General features: G+C 45.9%; 1 protein-coding gene across 4 annotated transcripts in view; it reads right to left on the reverse strand.

The window, feature by feature from the left end:
- Positions 1 to 4,070: 4,070 nt before the first annotated feature.
- GALNT15 (polypeptide N-acetylgalactosaminyltransferase 15) overlaps positions 4,071 to 18,119 on the reverse strand; it is a 38,782-nt gene continuing 24,733 nt past the window's right edge. Inside the window, exons 5-10 of one of the 4 annotated variants that reach the window (XM_068545874.1) lie at positions 13,831 to 13,948; positions 12,318 to 12,512; positions 11,453 to 11,584; positions 10,980 to 11,084; positions 6,958 to 7,101; positions 4,071 to 4,311 (exon numbers count right to left, since the gene is read on the reverse strand). In XM_068545874.1, the coding sequence (XP_068401975.1) occupies positions 4,165 to 4,311; positions 6,958 to 7,101; positions 10,980 to 11,084; positions 11,453 to 11,584; positions 12,318 to 12,512; positions 13,831 to 13,948 (841 nt within the window). In that variant the 3' untranslated portion in view covers positions 4,071 to 4,164. Of the gene's footprint in view, positions 4,312 to 6,957; positions 7,155 to 10,455; positions 10,742 to 10,979; positions 11,085 to 11,452; positions 11,585 to 12,317; positions 12,513 to 13,803; positions 13,949 to 18,119 lie in introns of those variants that run through there. The other 3 variants (XM_068545873.1, XR_011074275.1, XM_068545875.1) reach the window with 3 other exon arrangements.

Here is an 18,119-nt window from a genome sequence, read left to right on the forward strand (position 1 = left end):
TTAAATTTCTTCTTTGCTTTCTTCAGTGATCTCTTGGTTATTTAGTAGTGCACTGTTAGCCTCCATGTACTTGTGGTTTTTACAGTTTTTTCCTGTAATTGATTTCCAATCTCATAGCATTGTGGTCAGAAAAGCTGCTTGATATGATTTCAATTTTCTTAAATTTTCTGAGGCTTGATTTGTGACCCAAGATGTGATCTATCCTGAAGAAATTTCCATGTGCACTTGAAAAGAAAAAAGTGTATTCTGCCACTTTTGGGTGGAATGTTCCATAAATGTCAATTAAATCTAACTGGTCTATTGTGTCATTTAAAGCTTGTGTTTCCTTATTTATTTTCTCTTTGGATGATCTGTCCTTTGGTGTAAGTGGGATGTTAAAGTCCCCTACTATTATTGTGTTACTGTCGATTTCCCCTTTCATGGTTGTTAGCATTTGCCTCATGTACTGAAGTGCTCCTATGTTGGGTCCATAAACATTTATAATTGTTATATCTTCTTCTTGGATTGATCCCTTGATCATTATGTAGTGTCCTTCTTTATCTCTTGTAGCAGTCTTTATTTTAAAGTCTATTTTATCTGATACGAGTATTGCTACTCCAGCTTTCTTTTGATTTCCATTTGCATGGAATATCTTTTTCTATCCCTTCACTTTCAGTCTGTGTGTGTCCCTAGGTCTGAAGTGGGTCTCTTGTAGACAGCATATATATGGGTCTTGTTTTTGTATCCATTCAGCCAGTCTGTGTCTTTTGGTTGGGACATTTAATCCATTTACATTCAAGGCTATTATCGATATGTATGTTCCCATTACCATTTTCTTAATTGTCTAGGGTATGTTTTTGTGGGTCTTTTTCTCCTCTTGTGTTTCCCGCTTAGAGAAATTTCTTTAACATTTGTTGTAAAGCTGGTTTGGTGGTGCTGAGTTCTCTTAGCTTTTGCTGGTCTGAAAAGCTTTTGATTTCTCCATCGAATCTGAATGAGATCCCTGCCGGGTAGAGTAATATTGGTTGTAGGTTTTTCTCTTTCATCACTTTAAGTATATCCTGCCACTCCCTTCTGGCCTGCAGAGTTTCTGCTGAAAAATCAGGTGATAACCTTATGGGGATTCCTTTTATGTTATTTTTTGTTTTTCCCTTGCTGCTTTTAATATTATTTCTTTGAATTTAATTTTTGTTAGTTTGATTAACATGTGTCTTTGTGTATTTCTCCTAGGGTTTATCCTGTATGGGACTCTCTGTGCTTCCTGGACTTGGGTGACTATTTCCTTTCCCATGTTTGGGAAGTTTTCCACTATAATCTCTTCAAATATTTTCTCAGACCCTTTGTTTTTCTCTTCTTCCTCTGGGACCCCTATTATTCGAATGTTGTTGCATTTAGTGTTGTCCCAATGGTCTCTGAGATTGTCTTCAATTCTTTTCAGTCTTTTTTCTTTATTCTGCTCCTCAGCAGTTATTTCCACCATTCTGTCTTCCAGCTCACTTATTCATTCTTCTGCCTCAGTTATTCTGTTATTGATTCCTTCTAGTGTATTTTTCATTTCAGTTATTGTGTTGTTCATCTCTGTTTGTTTGTTCTTTAGTTCTTCTAGATCTTTGTTAAACATTTCTTGAATTTTCTCAATCCGTTCCTCCATTCTATTTCTGAGATTATGGATCATCTTTACCATCATTACTCTGAATTCTTTTTCAGGTAGATTGACTATTTCCTCTTCATTATTTTGGTCTTGTAGATTTTTACCTTGCTCCTTCATCTGTGACATATTTTTTTCCCCATCTCATTTTTTCTTCTTTTTTTATGAGTGGGGTTGTGTTCCTGTCTTACTGGTTGTTTGGCCTGAGGCTTCCAACACTGGAGTTTGTAGGCTGTTGGGTAGAGTTGGACCTTGGTGCTGAGATGAGGACCTCTGGGAGACCTCACTCCAATTAATATTCCCTGGATTCTGAGGTTCTCTGTTAGTCCAGTGGTTTGGACTTGGAGCTCCCACCGCAGGAGCTTTGGCCTAACCCCCGGCTCATGAACCAAGATCCTGCAAGCTGTGTGGGGTGGTAAAAAAAAAAAAAAGGAGAACAATAACAAAGTAAAAAATAAAATTAGACTAGGAAACTAACAGCTGTGTTAGTTTCCTAGTCTAAAAATAAAAATATAGATGAAACAACAACCAGAAGGGAAAGCAGAACCACAATAGTAAAAAAGAGGAGGAGAAAAAAAAAAAGGTGTAAAAGGCCTTGGCTGTGGAGGGCAGGGCCTAAGCAGGGTTGAGGTTTGAGCAGTGAGTGGGGCCTATGCTTAGGACCCACAGGGCTGGAAAAGGCAGGGGGTGTTTGGGGTGGGGCTTAGGCTCAGCAGAACAGAAGGGCCCAGGTGTGCCCCTGCCTCTGGTCTCAGAGGGTGGGGGACCTCACCTGGGAACCCAGCAGACTTCCTGGGCTTGAGTGGGTGGGGCAAACGCCCTCCACTCCTCTACCACTCCTTCGGTCCCAGAGGGCTCCTCCTGCCTGCCTCTCCTGATCTCCCCAGCCTCCCTCCTATGCCCCCAGGACCCACGCACCCAGAGGGGCCTTTGGAGGTTGGGGGACTGGCCTGGGAGTTCAGCAGCCTCCCTGTGCCTGAGTGGGTGGGGCAAACCCTCTCTGCTCCTTTCCTGCTCCTCTGGTCCTGGAGGGTCCCTCCCGTCTGACTCTCCTGTTCTCTCCCAGCCTTGCTCCTTTGTCCCCAGGACCAACTCAGCCCAGAGGGGACCTCTGAGGGCATAGGACCCAGCCTGAGAGCCCAGCAGACTTCCCAGGCCGATTGGGCAGGGGAAATGCTGGGCCCCTGATCTGAGCCCCTGAGGGTCCCTCCAGGCATGGGAACCCCTCCCCCCTCTCAGCCACCCCTCATGGGTGCCGGTCCTGTCCAGCATCCACTTCTCCTCCCCCCTCAGTCCCCCCATGTCCTGCTGGTTCGCTTGGGGGTTCTTCCCATCTCCTTGGGTGTAGGGGTCCCCCACCCAGCACCATGTCTTCTTAATCACAGAACCACCTCCACTCAGCAACTCTTACAGCCCAACTGGGTGGGCCAAGTCACAACAAGAGAGCCATTCAGCTTTTGCTAGCATGGGCTCTGCCCTGATGGAGATGTGTTCTTCTATGGCTGAATGTTCAGGTGTGGGCATATTTGAGGGTCCCAGACATTTCCTACTGGCTCAGAGACAGCCCTTTCAACCTTCATGGACATTAACACCCACCTCTAGTTCCTCTCTTAAGAATTTTGGCTCAGACGCTGGCATTTCCCTCCCAGGGAGGTTAGCCTCTTTGCAAATGTTGCTCAGTCTGATCCAATCAGTGCAAACCCTGTAACAGGGCATCAGGAGAGTTTCTCAACTGTACACATTTCTGTTAGTGGGAGTGTTCAATCTAAGCTGACCCAACACCAATGATTAAAGAAAAGAATATTGCATGAGAATCCGATTGTGGTTAATCTAGATAGAGAAAAGCAAGGGCAGGGTGAATGGAGATAGAAAGTTCTGAGGAAATTCTCATTAACATGAGAACATATTATTCCCAGTCTACTGACTCTTTTCAGCTACTAGGCTGAGCTGAAGAATTGGGTCAAAGCTCTCTCCAACCCTATTTTCTCTCAGTAGCTTACTTCCCTTTCTTCCTCTGAGCTATGCCTCAACCAATGAACATGAAATTTGTCCTCATAAGCCTATTGCAACGTCTTTTGGATGTCAGCACTTTGCACTTTCTTCACACTTTAATTTTCATGGCTGGTGACACAGACAATCCAAGATAAGGCCATTTGAAATAAATTGATCAATCAGAATTGTGTATCCTGAAGGTGTTGCCAGGCCTCTTTCCTTAGTCAGAGATAAAAGCAATTATTTACTGCTTTAAAATTATTTCTAAAAACCCCAAGAATCTTATGTACCATGTAATGATCATCTACCAGTGATGAAGGCATTGAGACAATGGGTCCATGTTTTTCTTTTTCTAAAACAGCCAGTGGTCAATGAAGTAAGGTACGGGAAGGAAAGTCTTCCCATATTCATTTGTGGAGTTTTTGTTTCTACTATCACCACTGCACAAACACAAATGGTCTCCTTCATGATATGCACATGCTCCTGTCGTTCCCTTGAGTTGAACCTCTATGGCCACATTTCTCTTTTCCTTCTGATGGTGGCATTCATTGTTCATCCACAGTGCTGACGTTGTCAAATCGCCACAGCTGGCTGGCTTTTCCATCACACTCACGTAAATACAAATCTTTATTGTTTTCCTGCAACACAGCTTCTATGCATTTTCCAGAAAGAATGTGAACAATCATTCCATTCTGAAAAGAGAGAAGAACATGAAAAAAAAAAAAAGAAAACGAGGTGGTTCCCCACAATCAGTCAGCAAAGAAGGAAATTTCTAAGATTTGTGCTAATCATTCAGAGAATAATAAAGTTGATATGAACTGGCCTGGTAAGGAATTGGAGTATTTTGGTTACTATATAATATAATTTAGGTAACCCTAAAATTTAAACATCATACAGAGCCTTGGCATCATTAATTCAATTATTATTATTCTGGTTGGGTAATTATGCCATTTCTTGGAGAGTTCTGGCTAGTAAAATGCCAGTGTAAAGATCATGTTCAATCGTTATACTGTATTGTTGACATTCATTGTTATCACTGTACTTGTAAATTTCTGCTTTCAAAAGGATTTAATTTAATCTCTGCCCTCTGTTAATCCTGCAATTTAGTACTGCTGCCACCAGGTTGCAGTTCTGAGTAAGACTTTAAGGATACACTGAAGGCCTGAGTCAGCCATGTATGGAAGACCATAGCTGCTTCCTGCTCAAAATCTACCAAACTTAATACTGAATGTAGCCATCCCCTTTTCAAGAAAAAGATCAATTTCTTTATGAAAAGTTAAACAACCTTAACCAACAGTGCTGATAATGTCCATTTATTTATTTATTTAGAGATATAATTCACATGCCCTAAATACAACTCAGCGGATTTTAGTATATTCACAAAGTATATGCAACCATCACCTCTATCTAATTGCAGAACATTTCATCACTGTGAAAAGAAATGTACTGTCCATTAGCAGGCACTTTCCATTCTTCCTTCCTTCCAGCCACTGGAGATCATTAATCTAGTTTCTGTGTTTATGGATTTGTCTCTTCTTGACATTTCATATAAATGGAATCATATAATATTTGGCCTTTTGTGACTGGCTTCTTTCACTTTGCATGGTATTTTCAAGTTTCATCCATGTTGTAGCACAAAATAGTACCTAATTTCTTTCTTTCTTTCTTTCTTTCTTTCTTTCTTTCTTTCTTTCTTTCTTTCTTTCTTTCTTTCTTTCTTTCTTTCTAGTGGTAAAAATATGTAGCATAAAACTTTCTACCTTAACCATTTTTAAGTGTAAAATTAAGTAATGTTAAGTATATTCACTTTGTTGTGAAACAGATCTCCAGAACTTTTTCTTCTTTCAAAACAAACTCTATACCCATTAAACAACAACTTCCCTCTCCCCACTTCCCCTCGTGCCTGGTAACCACCATTCTATTTTCTGTTTGTATGAATATGACTTCTCTATATATGTCATATAAGTTTAATCATACAGTATTTGTCTTTTTGTGACTGGCTTATTTCACTTAGCATAATGTCCTCAAGCTTCATCCATGTTGAAGCAAATGACAGGATTTCCTTCTTTCTTAAGGCGGGAAAACATTCCATTGTATGTATATAGAATATTTTGTTTATTCATTCATCAATCACTGGACCCTTGGGTTGCTTCCACCTATTGGCTATTGTGAATACTGCTGCTATGAACAGTATCTTGTTCCTTTTTATGGCTGAATGAGAATACTTTTTTAAAGCCTTACTTTTTAATGCCCGAAAGATGCTGGGTGTATCTTAGTCACTAATCTTTTACATATTATTTTTAAATGCTGTTTCTAAATCTATCTTATCCAGAGGACTTGCTTAGAATGATCCTTTATGATCATTCATAAAGGGCCTTAACTTGGTTTCTAAGAATTCTTTGAGCATGTGTGGGCCCCCTGAGTCCTAGGTTCACTTGTCACCAAAGCCCCAAGAGCTTTGTTCTCAACTGTTTATCGTGAGTTCAGTTTAAGTTTTACACTATATGATTTTCCTCTTTCACAGCCTGCTTTAAGAGTACCGATGCATGGAGTTCTGCTTAGTTATTTAACTCCCCCCCTTATTCCCAAGCAAAAGTTGAAGAAAAGCATGTTTAAAAGTTGTGTGTATTAATCTGTTTGTTTGTATACTTGTAGCCTAACTCATTTCAGAAGGGATTTGAGGTGAAGGAAACACTATGTATGGACAATTATTGTTGATACTGTCACCTTCCAATCCCAGTCCTGTAAACGGCTCACTCTCCCTAAATACTTATACTCCTCCTATTTCCTAATACTTCCTAATATTTACACTCCTCCTATTTCCTCTTTATTGATGCATAACCTCTGGAAAGGATCTCAAGCTTCTCTCTGGAGTCCCGGGAATCAAAGTCTTACTAAAATGATGAAATGCTCAGAGTGGAATTTGCAAAGGAAGAAAGTATGATCTACATCCTCATCTATCTGGTTGTGGAACAGGAGGCAGGCCTTTCCATTGCCCCTAAAACCACACCACCAACGTGGTTGACTGCTTCTGTAACATGCTCCATGGTCCTACTTGTGACCTAAGCTAATAAACTTTAAAAAGAGGCTGTCTCCTCTCTCCACCGTATCAAGACCAAAGCTGGCAAATTAGTACATTTCAAGATGCTGATGGTTAACCTTGCTGCAAGGTTGGCTTCACCTCCCCATGAGGCCTTAGTGCCAAGTCACTAAGTTCAACGGCAGGGACACAGGCTTGTATGGTAATACTTGACCTCTGGGAAAAGCCTGAGACACGTGCCCGCCAGCAGCACGTGAATCCTGAATCCTGCTGAATCCTGCCTAGGTGGGTTACTTACCTCCTGGTAGTCCCAGTGCTGCTGATGGATGTCAGGGCCTTCCCTGGTGCAGTTCTGCAGAATCACCTGCTCTCGCCTGACATCGAAGCACAGGTGCTGGGGGCTACCATAGTGGATCTCCTTCCTGCCCATGTGATCCAGGTGCTGGGACAGAGGCAATGGCTGTTAGCACAGCTAGAAGGAGATCCTCTCCAAAGCTGGAGGTAAAGGAAGGAGAGCTCACTGCAATAGGGCTGAGGTCTGGGGGAAATCCTCAGATTCTACTGGGGTCAGCAAGACCCTATCTCATAGTCAAGTCCACAAATATGATGCTGGACTAGCCCTGGCCTCTGAAATCTCCACATTCCATCTACTTTTGCATTCATATTTATACATTCTGGCAAGTTCCTCCATTATTCTATTTACTATATCATAGGTGAGGCCATAAAGGATGCTGTGTGTTTTGTGAGGGTACAGTTGGAAGGGCAGATGAGGAAACTCCTGAGCCCCGAGTTGATCTCTTTCTGGAGACATCTGTGCTGGCCCTGCAAGTAATTTTCCTGCTGTCTTTTGTATCTGCTGACTCTCGCTCATAGTTTTCATTTCCTCCTGGGTTCCGTAGGACTGGATCATGCATTCCTTTGCAGAGGGGCTTTAGCTGCGGGAAGCTCGTGGGGCCAGGTTGGAAACACATCCTGATAAAACCATTTTCCGTTTGTCCGTGCCAAATGCAGCCTGAACTAATTTTTACGCTAACTTTGTGGCTGGGAGACGGGGTTGGCTTCACGGGCATGTGACCTGCGTAACTGCAGGGGCCTCATGCTTAGAAGGGTTTAATGTTCTTGGTCTAATATATTTGGTTTAATGCTGATACTGTCTGGGAATTCTTAATAATTGTTGAGTGATAGGTCTCACCGTCTTCATTTGCACTGAGCCCCACAAGTTAGGTAGCCAGTCCCACCTGAGGATTCCCAGACAACACAGTTCCTATAAATTTGAACCCTAAACCCACGTTGGACACAAGCTTGTGGTTTAAAATTTTCAGGGAAGAGTCATTTTCTCCGACGCAAAGACCTGTCTACAGACCTGCTTCCTTGTCATCTTCCAGTGGCAGTAGGTAGTCTTTTCTAGTCCAGGTTTTCACAGATAGGTTACTCTGTGAAGGTCAAAGCTGACTTTGTATGGGCATCCCATTTCCAACCCCTCATCTCTCATGGGCTGAAGATGGGCTTTCGTCACTATCTCCTGCCTGGAACCAATGCCTCTGGGTTCCTGAGGTTTGACAGAAACTGTCCCCTTCACCCTGCAGGAGAGCTTGGCCATGGCCCTATGACTCTATTTCAGTTGCCTCTGGATTCGGGGCCCCTGGAGATTTCCCTTTGTTATAAACTTAGTTACTTATGCATAAAAGAGGGTGTTTCTTCTATATGGCATATGGTGCTTTCAGCTTAGCAAGTTCACAATTTTTCTGGATACAGAAGCCCTTGCTAATCCCCACCTCCCCACCAAGAATATAAATAAATAAATAAATCCAAAAGCTAACATTCTTTTTGCGCCATTATCCCCAGTTGCAGATGAGGAAACCAAGACTCAGAGAGGTTAAGAAGCCTGCTTGATGTCACACAGCTAGAAGGTGAGCTATTTCCACCCTCACAGAGCTTTCTCTCTGCCCTCCTGTGCCAGGTGTGAGTGCCTATTGGGGTGTTCTAGAACATTGGTAAAGGGCAAAACTGAAAGGGGACAAATGGATACTGAGCACTTGCTTCCCCAGGTGTCCTCCAGGCCCAGGGCCTTCCCCTGGGGTCCCAGAGCCTCGCCAGTCCTGCCTGCAGGGCTGGACCCTCCAAGACTTGTTCTGCCTTTCGCCCCAGGCTCTTGGGGCCTCACCTGGCTCGTTTGATCAATATCTCCAGGAAGTTACACTTTGTTGTTTGTTTTTTAATACAGGCCTTTGGGGTAGGAAGGCTTATGCAAAGGCCCTGTCACAGGCTGAAAAGAGAGAGGTTTGGGGGGCGGGCTAGACTTTCCAGGTTGTCATCCAAGTTGTGATAAGAAGTGGACGTACCAACCTTCATCCAGCGTCATGGGGACGTCCCACGACCTGGGCAGTTATTCCTGAGATGGAAATTTGAAGAGAAGAAATACCCAAACATAGAAGGAGACCTTCCTCGTATCCAAGGAACCCATATGATGCTGGAAGGACCCTCTGTCTCTAGATTCTTCCCCTGACTCAGTGTGGATTTCAGACCTGATTCAGGTCCCTTCTGGCCTTATGTACCCACGAGCAGGGCCTCTGGCTCAAGGAGAGACTCTCCCTGTGGTCAGTGCCTGTCAGTCACTTTCAGTGTCGCCCTTTGGGCCATAAACTTTTGTTGTCACAGGGCAACCCCGCCCTTCCTTGGTACCGAAGGGTCCAGCCACGCTGCAGAGTGAGGGCCCGGGAAATCCGTGGAGTTGGTCTCCAGTGCGCCCCACGTGCTCTTTCCCTCCCATACCCAGGGGCGTTTGCACCCTCTGCCTTCCTCCTGACCATGCAGTGGAAGCCTTTCTCCCTGTGGAAGGAGTTTCACAAACCACATTGCTCTGTGTGTGGGAAACATTCCGAATGAGGCCACAGCTCTGAAACCCGATGACCCCATCTGTGTGTAAGGTCTCCTCTGGCAAGTGAGGCAGAGGGTCACCAGAGGCCATGAGCCTTGTCTACCCAGATCCAGCCCTCTCCCCACTTCACACACACACACACACACACACCCCAGGGTCCTGTGATGCCCTAAAGTTCCCCCTCTGGCCCAGAAGTATTGGTCCCCATAGATCCCCATTAAATGCCTGAAAGACACAGCATATCTACTCTGGGCAGGACTCAGCGTCAGAAGCCTGGAGTCTTAGGACCACAGTCACGAGTTATGGGTTTGAGGCACTGCTGCAAATGGGGAACATTTTCCGGGGTCCCCTCGATTCCTCAGTGTTTCTGTACCTAGAGTGCCCGCTCGGTGAGCCACTTTCTCCATCTCTGGTTCTAGTTGGCTAATGATCTTGAGCTGCTCCAGATGTTTCAGAAAGGTGCCCTGGTGGAAATTTGCCTGCACACAGGTTTTCTTTGACCTCTGATTATAGATTTTTAATTTAAATGGGGAGCTTTTCCATTTTGTAAATAAGTTAATTTGTACCATTTTTTTAGATTCCACATATAAGAGATATCTTATGATATTTGTCTTTCTCTGTCTGACTTACTTCACTTAGTATATTTACGGAACAGAAACAAACTCAGAGATAGAAAACAAACTTATGGTTACCAAAGGGGAAAAGGGGGGAGGGATAAATTAGGAGTTTGGGATTAGCAGATACAAACTACTATATATAAAATAGATAAACACCAAGGTCCTACTGTATAGCACAGGGAACTATATTCAATATCCAGTAATAAGGTATAATGGAAAAGAATCTGAGAAAGCTTTTATATATATTTATATATGTATAACTGGATCACTGTGCTGTACACCAGAAACTAACACAACATTATAAATCAACTATACTTCGATAAAAAAAAATGAAAAGAAAAAAATGGGGATCTTTTCCATAAACTCTGGATTTCCAGTGTCTTTTAAATTTGTGGATGACCTTGTAATACTGGATCCGCTTTCATACAAAACAAAAGACATTTACTGAGGCTGGGGCAGGCGCTCCTCTGTGACCACAGCCTCCGCCTAGCTCCCCGTGTTTATTTCCTTTATCCACTTAAACCCTGGAGACACACCTGAGTTTGAAGCCCCTGGGCTAGCCACTCTCCAAGCCGCAGTATCCTCATCTGTCAGATGAAAACATTGGCTAAACAGCCTCGCCATGTCCCTCGAGCTCAGATGCTCATGTTCTCTAATGGGTCCACCTTTGGGCTTGGGGCTGGGGCAGGTTGGGGAATGGGTCATCAGAGTGCGGGACCATGCACAGTCAAGGGACATGGGACCACTGAAAGGAGATGCCCCAAAGGGAAGGGAGGGCCATCCCAGCAAAGACCCCTTGCAGGTCTGAGAACACTGACCACCCACCTGCTGCTGCTGGCTGTCACTGCAAGGAGCTAGCATCATGGCACAGCCCAGGATGTCCCCTTCTGCCTGGCAGTCTGCACAGAAGCCAAGTCCGGTGTTGTGGAGCTGTAAGCAACGTTCACACAGAAGTGAATCCCGCCCTCTGCTGCAAAGACGCCCTCTGTCGGCCACTCCTTCACTCTCTGCAGTGTAGCTCAAGGTCCCATGCTCAAGTCATAAAAATGATCGAGGTCAAGCTGAAGCCAGTGAGCCTAAGGACAGGCCTCCTGAAGGAGGCGGCAGCACCTGTCCTGGTGAGGGGCCCTGGGACGGGTTATGGGGCAGCCCAGCCGCCCCCCGCAAGGAGGCCCTGCTGAGCTGGGACTGGGTGGCCGGGGTCATGGAAGAGCATCCGAACTTCAGTTCCTATCTTGGGAGACCGCCCAGCCCCTTCTCTTCCTCTCTCTCTGCACTTTGTTTTTATCATGCCTTGCCTTTCCAGAGAACCTGGGCCTGCGTTCGGATGGGTACAACTCGGGATAGATGTTGGCCAGAAACCAGTGGAAGGTCCGACAGCCCAGCCTCCTTTGCAGCTGCTGGCGTTCAGTGCAGTCCGGTTTCCCAGCCTGGGGAGGAGAGAGACACAGGCGGCACGACGGAGAAAGCTGGTGTTACATCACAGTTCATGTGCTGGGAGGCACAGAGGTGTCTGGGAGCAAGCTGAAGGGGGGGACAGCAAACCTCACTGTGAACCACGTCCCACACTAAATAGCATTTACGTGTCACGCCATCAGAACTGCGCTGAGTGGTAGTGGACCAGGTGAAAATGCACTGTTTGCAGACATTTCATTAAATGTTTAAAATGTTTATTTTTCTGTGCCTTTTTGGGGATGTCCTTTATGTTTATTTTTTATAATAAAAAATACTTATATTTGTTTCACATCTTGGGTAATTTTACACAACATTGTAAATCAATGTTATATTTGTTTCACGTCTTAGGTAATTTCACAGCCTTGAGCACTTTGCCTGGGATGAAAGGACCCTCGGAGACCCACTGCAGTGCTCACTCCCCACCCAGACTCTCCTCTGGCCACGGGATGAAGGGTCACACCCCTTAGATGTGATGACAGAACCCCTACAGACATCAGGGGGTTCCAGGCCATGATGCCCCTGGGAGACGCTGGAAGAGACAGAGGACAACCCCGCCAGGTAGAGGAGCCACTTGACAGGGGCCACTCATGGAAGTACTAGCCAGAAGCTTCTATCTGCCCTTCCAGGTGGGAGGGGAGGTGGTCCTGCGCAGCCAGCACCTGGTGGCCCTGGGTGGGCACAGAAGACCCTGCCGGGCTCTCCTCTTACCTTGCTCAAGGAGAAGGCCTCTGGGCTGTGCCTGTAGAAGGTTTCTTTGAATGCGCCCAGCCAGGTCTCAGCAATGCGGACCTTGTTCCGCAGGGTGGCCTCCCAGTCAAGAGGGGAGTGGGCATCCTGATTTCGGTAGACGTGCCCCACCCGAGAGCAGGGAAGGATTTCGATGGAGCCCCCACAGAGCCAGGTCTGCAGTGAAAGGAAAAGACCAACACCTCTGTACTCCTCTCCAGCAACGTGGGGAGTGAGGGGCTGGCAAAATGCACTGGAAATCATGAGCACAAAAGAGAAAGATGGTTCCAGTTCTCAGGATGGAGCAGAGCTTCCAGATCTGAGCGTTCTGGGCTGGGGAGGGACAAGGTGGGGAGAATGAGGGCGGCTGCCCTGGGTCAGAACCCGTGGTGAGAGGGGCTCACACCCCTGCCACTACCTGTGGTTCCCCGCCCCCACTGAAACACGTGACCAGATTCAGCACTTAGAGGATGCTGCCATGCCGTGAGCGTCTGGATTCTCCCACGACTGCTTCCTCGGGGAAGAGGGTATCCCTAGTGGCCGGGGGATTTCTAAAAGCTTGTGAAGTCTCCTGCTGCACAGGCACCAGAAGCCATCTGTGTGGAGGTCAAAGCAAGCTTTCCTCAAACAGAGTCTTTCTACTTCTGGAAATTTCTCTACTCTCCACTCACTCCTACTCCCAAATGCCTGAAGTTCATTTGACAGGAAGCCTTTTATTCCCCACTTGGGAATAAAGAGGAAAGTGAAAACATGCCTAGGATAGGCAGTACATGAACCAAAACACACCAAGAAGCCAAACCGATGGGGTTCCCAAACTGGATGCCAAGGTACCCCAGGGTGCTGCAGCAAACTCAAAAGGCCACGTGGGATATTTTCAATGTTCAGGAGAAACATAGTGACATCTGTGTTCTGAAAAGTACAAGTTCAAGGCAATTCATGGTTCCAACCTTAGATCACTGCCCTTTTAATGATATATGTCTTTGTTGGGTTGGGTTTTCAGTGGTTGCTGTGATGAAAAAGCAAGCATCAGGCTAAAAATCAGCACGGAACAGGAAATGAGGGTGGTGGGTCCAATCTGATTCCAAGGTTTGAGAAACTGTCTGGCGCCCAGTGGGTGCTAAGCTGTTCGGACAAATACTTATTAAGTTGTTTGGACCAAACTACTCAATGCACAGAACTGCATGGTATTTGCTTTGGCCAATGGGTGCTGTGAAAACTATCAAGATGCTAAGGGTGCCGGGAATGGAGAACGTACAGGAAGCTTTGCACTCAGGTGGAGATGACTGAAAACTTGCCCTTTCCTAAGGGCAGGTTTGACAGGTGAGTTCAGGAAGGAGGCTGGGGTGAAATCAAGAGAGATGAAAAAGGGGGAGAAATGAGGGTTTGACACACTACGTATAATGACTTTGTAATTTGCCCGAAGCCTTATCCCTGACTGTGACCGGACACAGGGCTCCAAAGAACCCACCTGGGCTTCCCTTGGCCCAGGAAGTACCTTGAGAGACAGTTCGAGGTTTTCGCCACCCCTCAGTGACATGAGAGGGTCATAAGCTCCAGTGTTTTGGAAGTAATGTCTGTCCATGGCCACGACCCCGCCGGGCACCACAGGGCTCCTGGAGAGAGAAGGTGAGACTATGTAGAGAAGGTTCAGAACCTGGAGCATCTGGGGAGCGGTCGGGGGATGGCAGGTAGGGGGCGCTCCAGTGGCCCAGAGAGCGGACTCAGGGCTCCGACAGATCTCAAGACTGGAGCCAAGCAAGCATGTCAGAAATCCCAGTATTTCATGAAAAGAGAGCTCTGGTTGCCTGGGCCTTTTATACCCCATCCTCCGGTACTGCTCCTTTAGGGAGAGGCCCCTCTGGCGAGATTTTGGGAAGAAGACCTTGGTTAAATAAGATGCCCTAAGGCCAGCAGCACCAGGCATGGACCAAGGGAACCGGCAGTCCTCTTTCTTCCCTCACCCCTGACCTCACCCTCTTGTTTGCTTCGTGACCATTCACCCCCTCCCCAATTCTAAGATGAATCCCCCAGGGGCTCTGGAAGTAGATAGGTCCCCATCTGCTCTGGGGGAAATACACATGACTTAAAAACACAGAAAGCTGGAATCCCGAGTAAGGGAATGAAGATGACAAAAACATACCTCAGAAGGGTTAACTGGGGAGGAGAGAACCAGAGGCTTTTGAACAACGATCTCTTTATTCAAAAGAGAACAAATTTTCATTGTTGTTGTTTTTTGGGTTTTTTTGGTTTTTTTAAAAATTTTATTTTTTAAATTTTTTTATACAGCAGGTTCTTATTAGTTATCCATTTTATACATATTAGTGTATATATGTCAATCCCAATCTCCCAATCCATCGCACAACCACCCGCCTTCCCGCCACTTTCCCCCCCTTGGTGTACATACGTATGTTCTCTACATCTGTGTCTCTATTTCTGTCCTGCAAACTGGTTCATCTGTACCATTTTTCTAGGTTCCACATATATGCGTTAATATACGATATTTGTTTTTCTCTTTCTGACTTACTTCACTCTGTATGACAGTCTCTAGATCCATCCACATCTCTACAAATGACCCAATTTCGTTCCTTTTTATGGCTGAGTAATACTCCACTGTATATATGTACCACATCTTCTTTATTCATTCGTCTGTCGATGGGCATTTAGGTTGCTTCCATGACCTGGCTATTGTAAATAGTGCTGCAATGAACATTGGGGTGCATGTGTCTTTTTGAATTATGGTTTTCTCTGGGTATATGCCCAGTAGTGGGATTGCTGGGTCATATGGTAGTTCTATTTTTAGTTTTTTAAAGAACCTTCATATGAGAACAAATTTTAATGCAGCCAAACTCTGGGTATGGCTTAAGGAGTGAATGGCTCAGAGTTCAGATTTTTTTTTAATTACTAAGAAAATAGTCTTACATTAACAAAACTACTGACCTTTAGGTTATTAAAAATACTAAGTTATACCACAATACTAAAAACCAGTAGTGTAGTTATTACTTGATACAATTTCCAATTCTACCACTCACAATTTGTAAGATCTTGGATGAGAGAGATAACCTGTCTGGTCTCAATTTCCTTACCTCTAATCGGGTACAGTAATAGTGTTTCATAATAGGGTTTTGTGGGGACTAAAAGAAATGTCATGTAAAGCACATGTGCATGCCAAAATCCAAAGATCTCTGAAAATCAAGTGCTTTTTCATGATGCATCTGGCAGTAAACCATGTCCTGAACTGACATGGGTATCTGGGGATGACAGACTGTATTTAAAACTTGTATTTAAAACACAGCAGAGGGGACTTCCCTGGTGGCGTAGTGGTTAAGAATACACCTGCCAGTGCAGGGGACACGGGTTTGAGCCCTGGTCCAGGAAGATCCCATGTGCTGTGGAGTAACTAAGCCCGTGTGCCACCACTACTGAGCCTGTGCTCTAGAGCCCACGAGCCACAACTATTGAGCCCATGCACTGCAACTACTGAAGCCGGTGTGCCTAGAGCCTGTGCTCTGCAACAAGAGAAGCCACCACAATGAGAAGCCCGCGCACCACAATGAAGAGTAGCCCCCACTCGCTACAACTAGAGAAAGCCCACGCACAGCAACGAAGACCAATACAACCAAAAATAAATAAATAAGTGAATAAATTTTTTAAAAAACAGAAAAACACAGCAGATCAGAGCCGTGAAGAGCGTTGTGTCAGGAGGCTGGCCATAAGGGTTTTAACCCTGGATCTACCTCTTAACAAACTTATGGAGCTGGGCAACCTCTGGGGGTTTCATCTGTAATTTAATCTCTATATACCTCAGTTTTCACATGTGTAAAATGGGATTAATAACAGTAATTAGTAACAATAACTGCTTTACAGAATTATGGTAAGGTTTGAGTTAATACGTATACTATGTTTACAGCATTAGCTAAGCACATAATATATGTTCAGTAAATATTCCTTAATACTATCATTTGCAAGTATACAAATGATGATACCCTTTCTGGAATTTTCTTAGCATCTGTATAGAGTCTGTACCAAACCTTGTCCTAATTCCTCATTTCGTGCTCTCTCACCAGACTGATGAGGGAAGCCATGAAGTCAGAGTATTCAGGGTGGGGAAGACATGGGTAGAAAAGTATGAATGTGTGTGAGGAGGGACCTGGGCCCTGGATAGGGAGCCTGAGGCTTCCATGGGGCCCCAGGTAGCAGCCGGGTCTCAGGGAAGGACCGGCTGCTGAGGGCAAAGGTGGCTGGGCTCTCTCTGGTGCTGACTTTGGCCGATGGTAGGTCAAGGTGACCTACGGTGACCTTGGACATCAGAGAGGCCCTGAGGCTTAGAAGAAGGTTCCAGAGAGGATTGATGCCTGGGGTCAAAGTGCCTTTGCTTCAGGTTGGGTAAAGGTCCTCTGAGAAGTCTGCTCTCTTCAGTAGAATCCCTTTGCTTCGGCTGGAGCAGAATAAATTGTCCCCTCAAGCGAGCACCCCTCTTAACTCCCTGTGGGCCCCTCTGTCCGGTACCCCTCATACTGCTGACCGATCTACTACCCTCCCCACGCCATAAATCGAAGAGGTCTGGAAACTTCCCTTTCAATTCTTTGTGTCCACAGCCCTTAGCAGAGTGTCTGGCATGAAACAGGTGCTCAGAAGAGGCTGATGGACCAGTAAAGAGGTTAGAAAGCATTCAAAGCTCTCTGCACTTTCAGGCTGCATACCTGTGATGGAAAGAGGTGAAATCTATCTGGCTCTGCACCCCGACCCCTCATAGTTGCATCTTAATACCATGAAACTTCCCCATTGGGTATACAAGGCCCAAGGTTGGTATTGGCCTGGTACAGACTGAATGTATGTGTCCCTCCCAAATTCACATGGCAAAGCCCTAACTCCCAGTGTATATTGTATTTGGAGATGGGGCCTCTGAGGAGGTAATTAAGGATACATGAGGTCATAAGGGGGGAGCCTTGATCTGATAGACTCGGTGCCCTTAGAAGAGGAAGAGACCCCAGGGCCCCCTCTCTGTCATGTGGGGACACAGGGAGAGGGGGCTGTGTGCAAGTCAGGAAGAGAAGTGTCACCAAAAACCAAATTGGCCAGAAACTTGATCTTGGGCTTCTACCCTCCAGGACTGTGAGAAAATAAATTTAATGTGGGTTAAGCCACCCAACATGCAGTATTTTCTTATCACCACTGAGCTGACTACAACATGGCCCAAGAGCCAAGAACGAAGACACCAGACTCTGAGCTTTAAAGTTTGAATGACAAAGCCGCCGCCTATGCCTAAGATGAGGGATCAGCCTCACAGAGCCAGCATTTTCTATGTCCAAACTAGAGAAGATCCTCCACCCTGAGGAGAGAAGAGAGAGCTCGTGGGGAGACCAAGAGACAAAGATGCAGGTAGATCCCTGAGAAGGACCTCGTGTCCACCTTTACATCTTCGGGGTTAATTCCTGGAAGAGGAGGATCCCGTGCTTGTTGTTTGGGAATCAGAGAGCAGGGGGCATGTTGCCCAGCTCCCATCTGGCTGCCCTGGGAGTTCAGGAACCCCCTGACCACCTTTGGTCCCGGGAGATGGGTCTAGGTGGTACCCTGGGGACCCAGGCAGAAGATCATGGGGGCCCTGGGGATCCAGGCAGAAGGTGGTGGGTGCAGTTCCATGGAGGCCCCTGGACCATCAGCACACCAGCGCGTGCTGTGCCTTGGGGACCAGGAGAAGATGTGGGACTTCAGCATATGCCACGTGGAAGGTGCAGGCCACTGGGGACAGCGTGCCAGCCCCGCATCAGAGGCCACGACCAGTGA

Source organism: Eschrichtius robustus, chromosome 6 (genome assembly GCF_028021215.1).
Source record: "Eschrichtius robustus isolate mEscRob2 chromosome 6, mEscRob2.pri, whole genome shotgun sequence".
Taxonomy (NCBI): Eukaryota; Metazoa; Chordata; class Mammalia; order Artiodactyla; family Eschrichtiidae; genus Eschrichtius; species Eschrichtius robustus.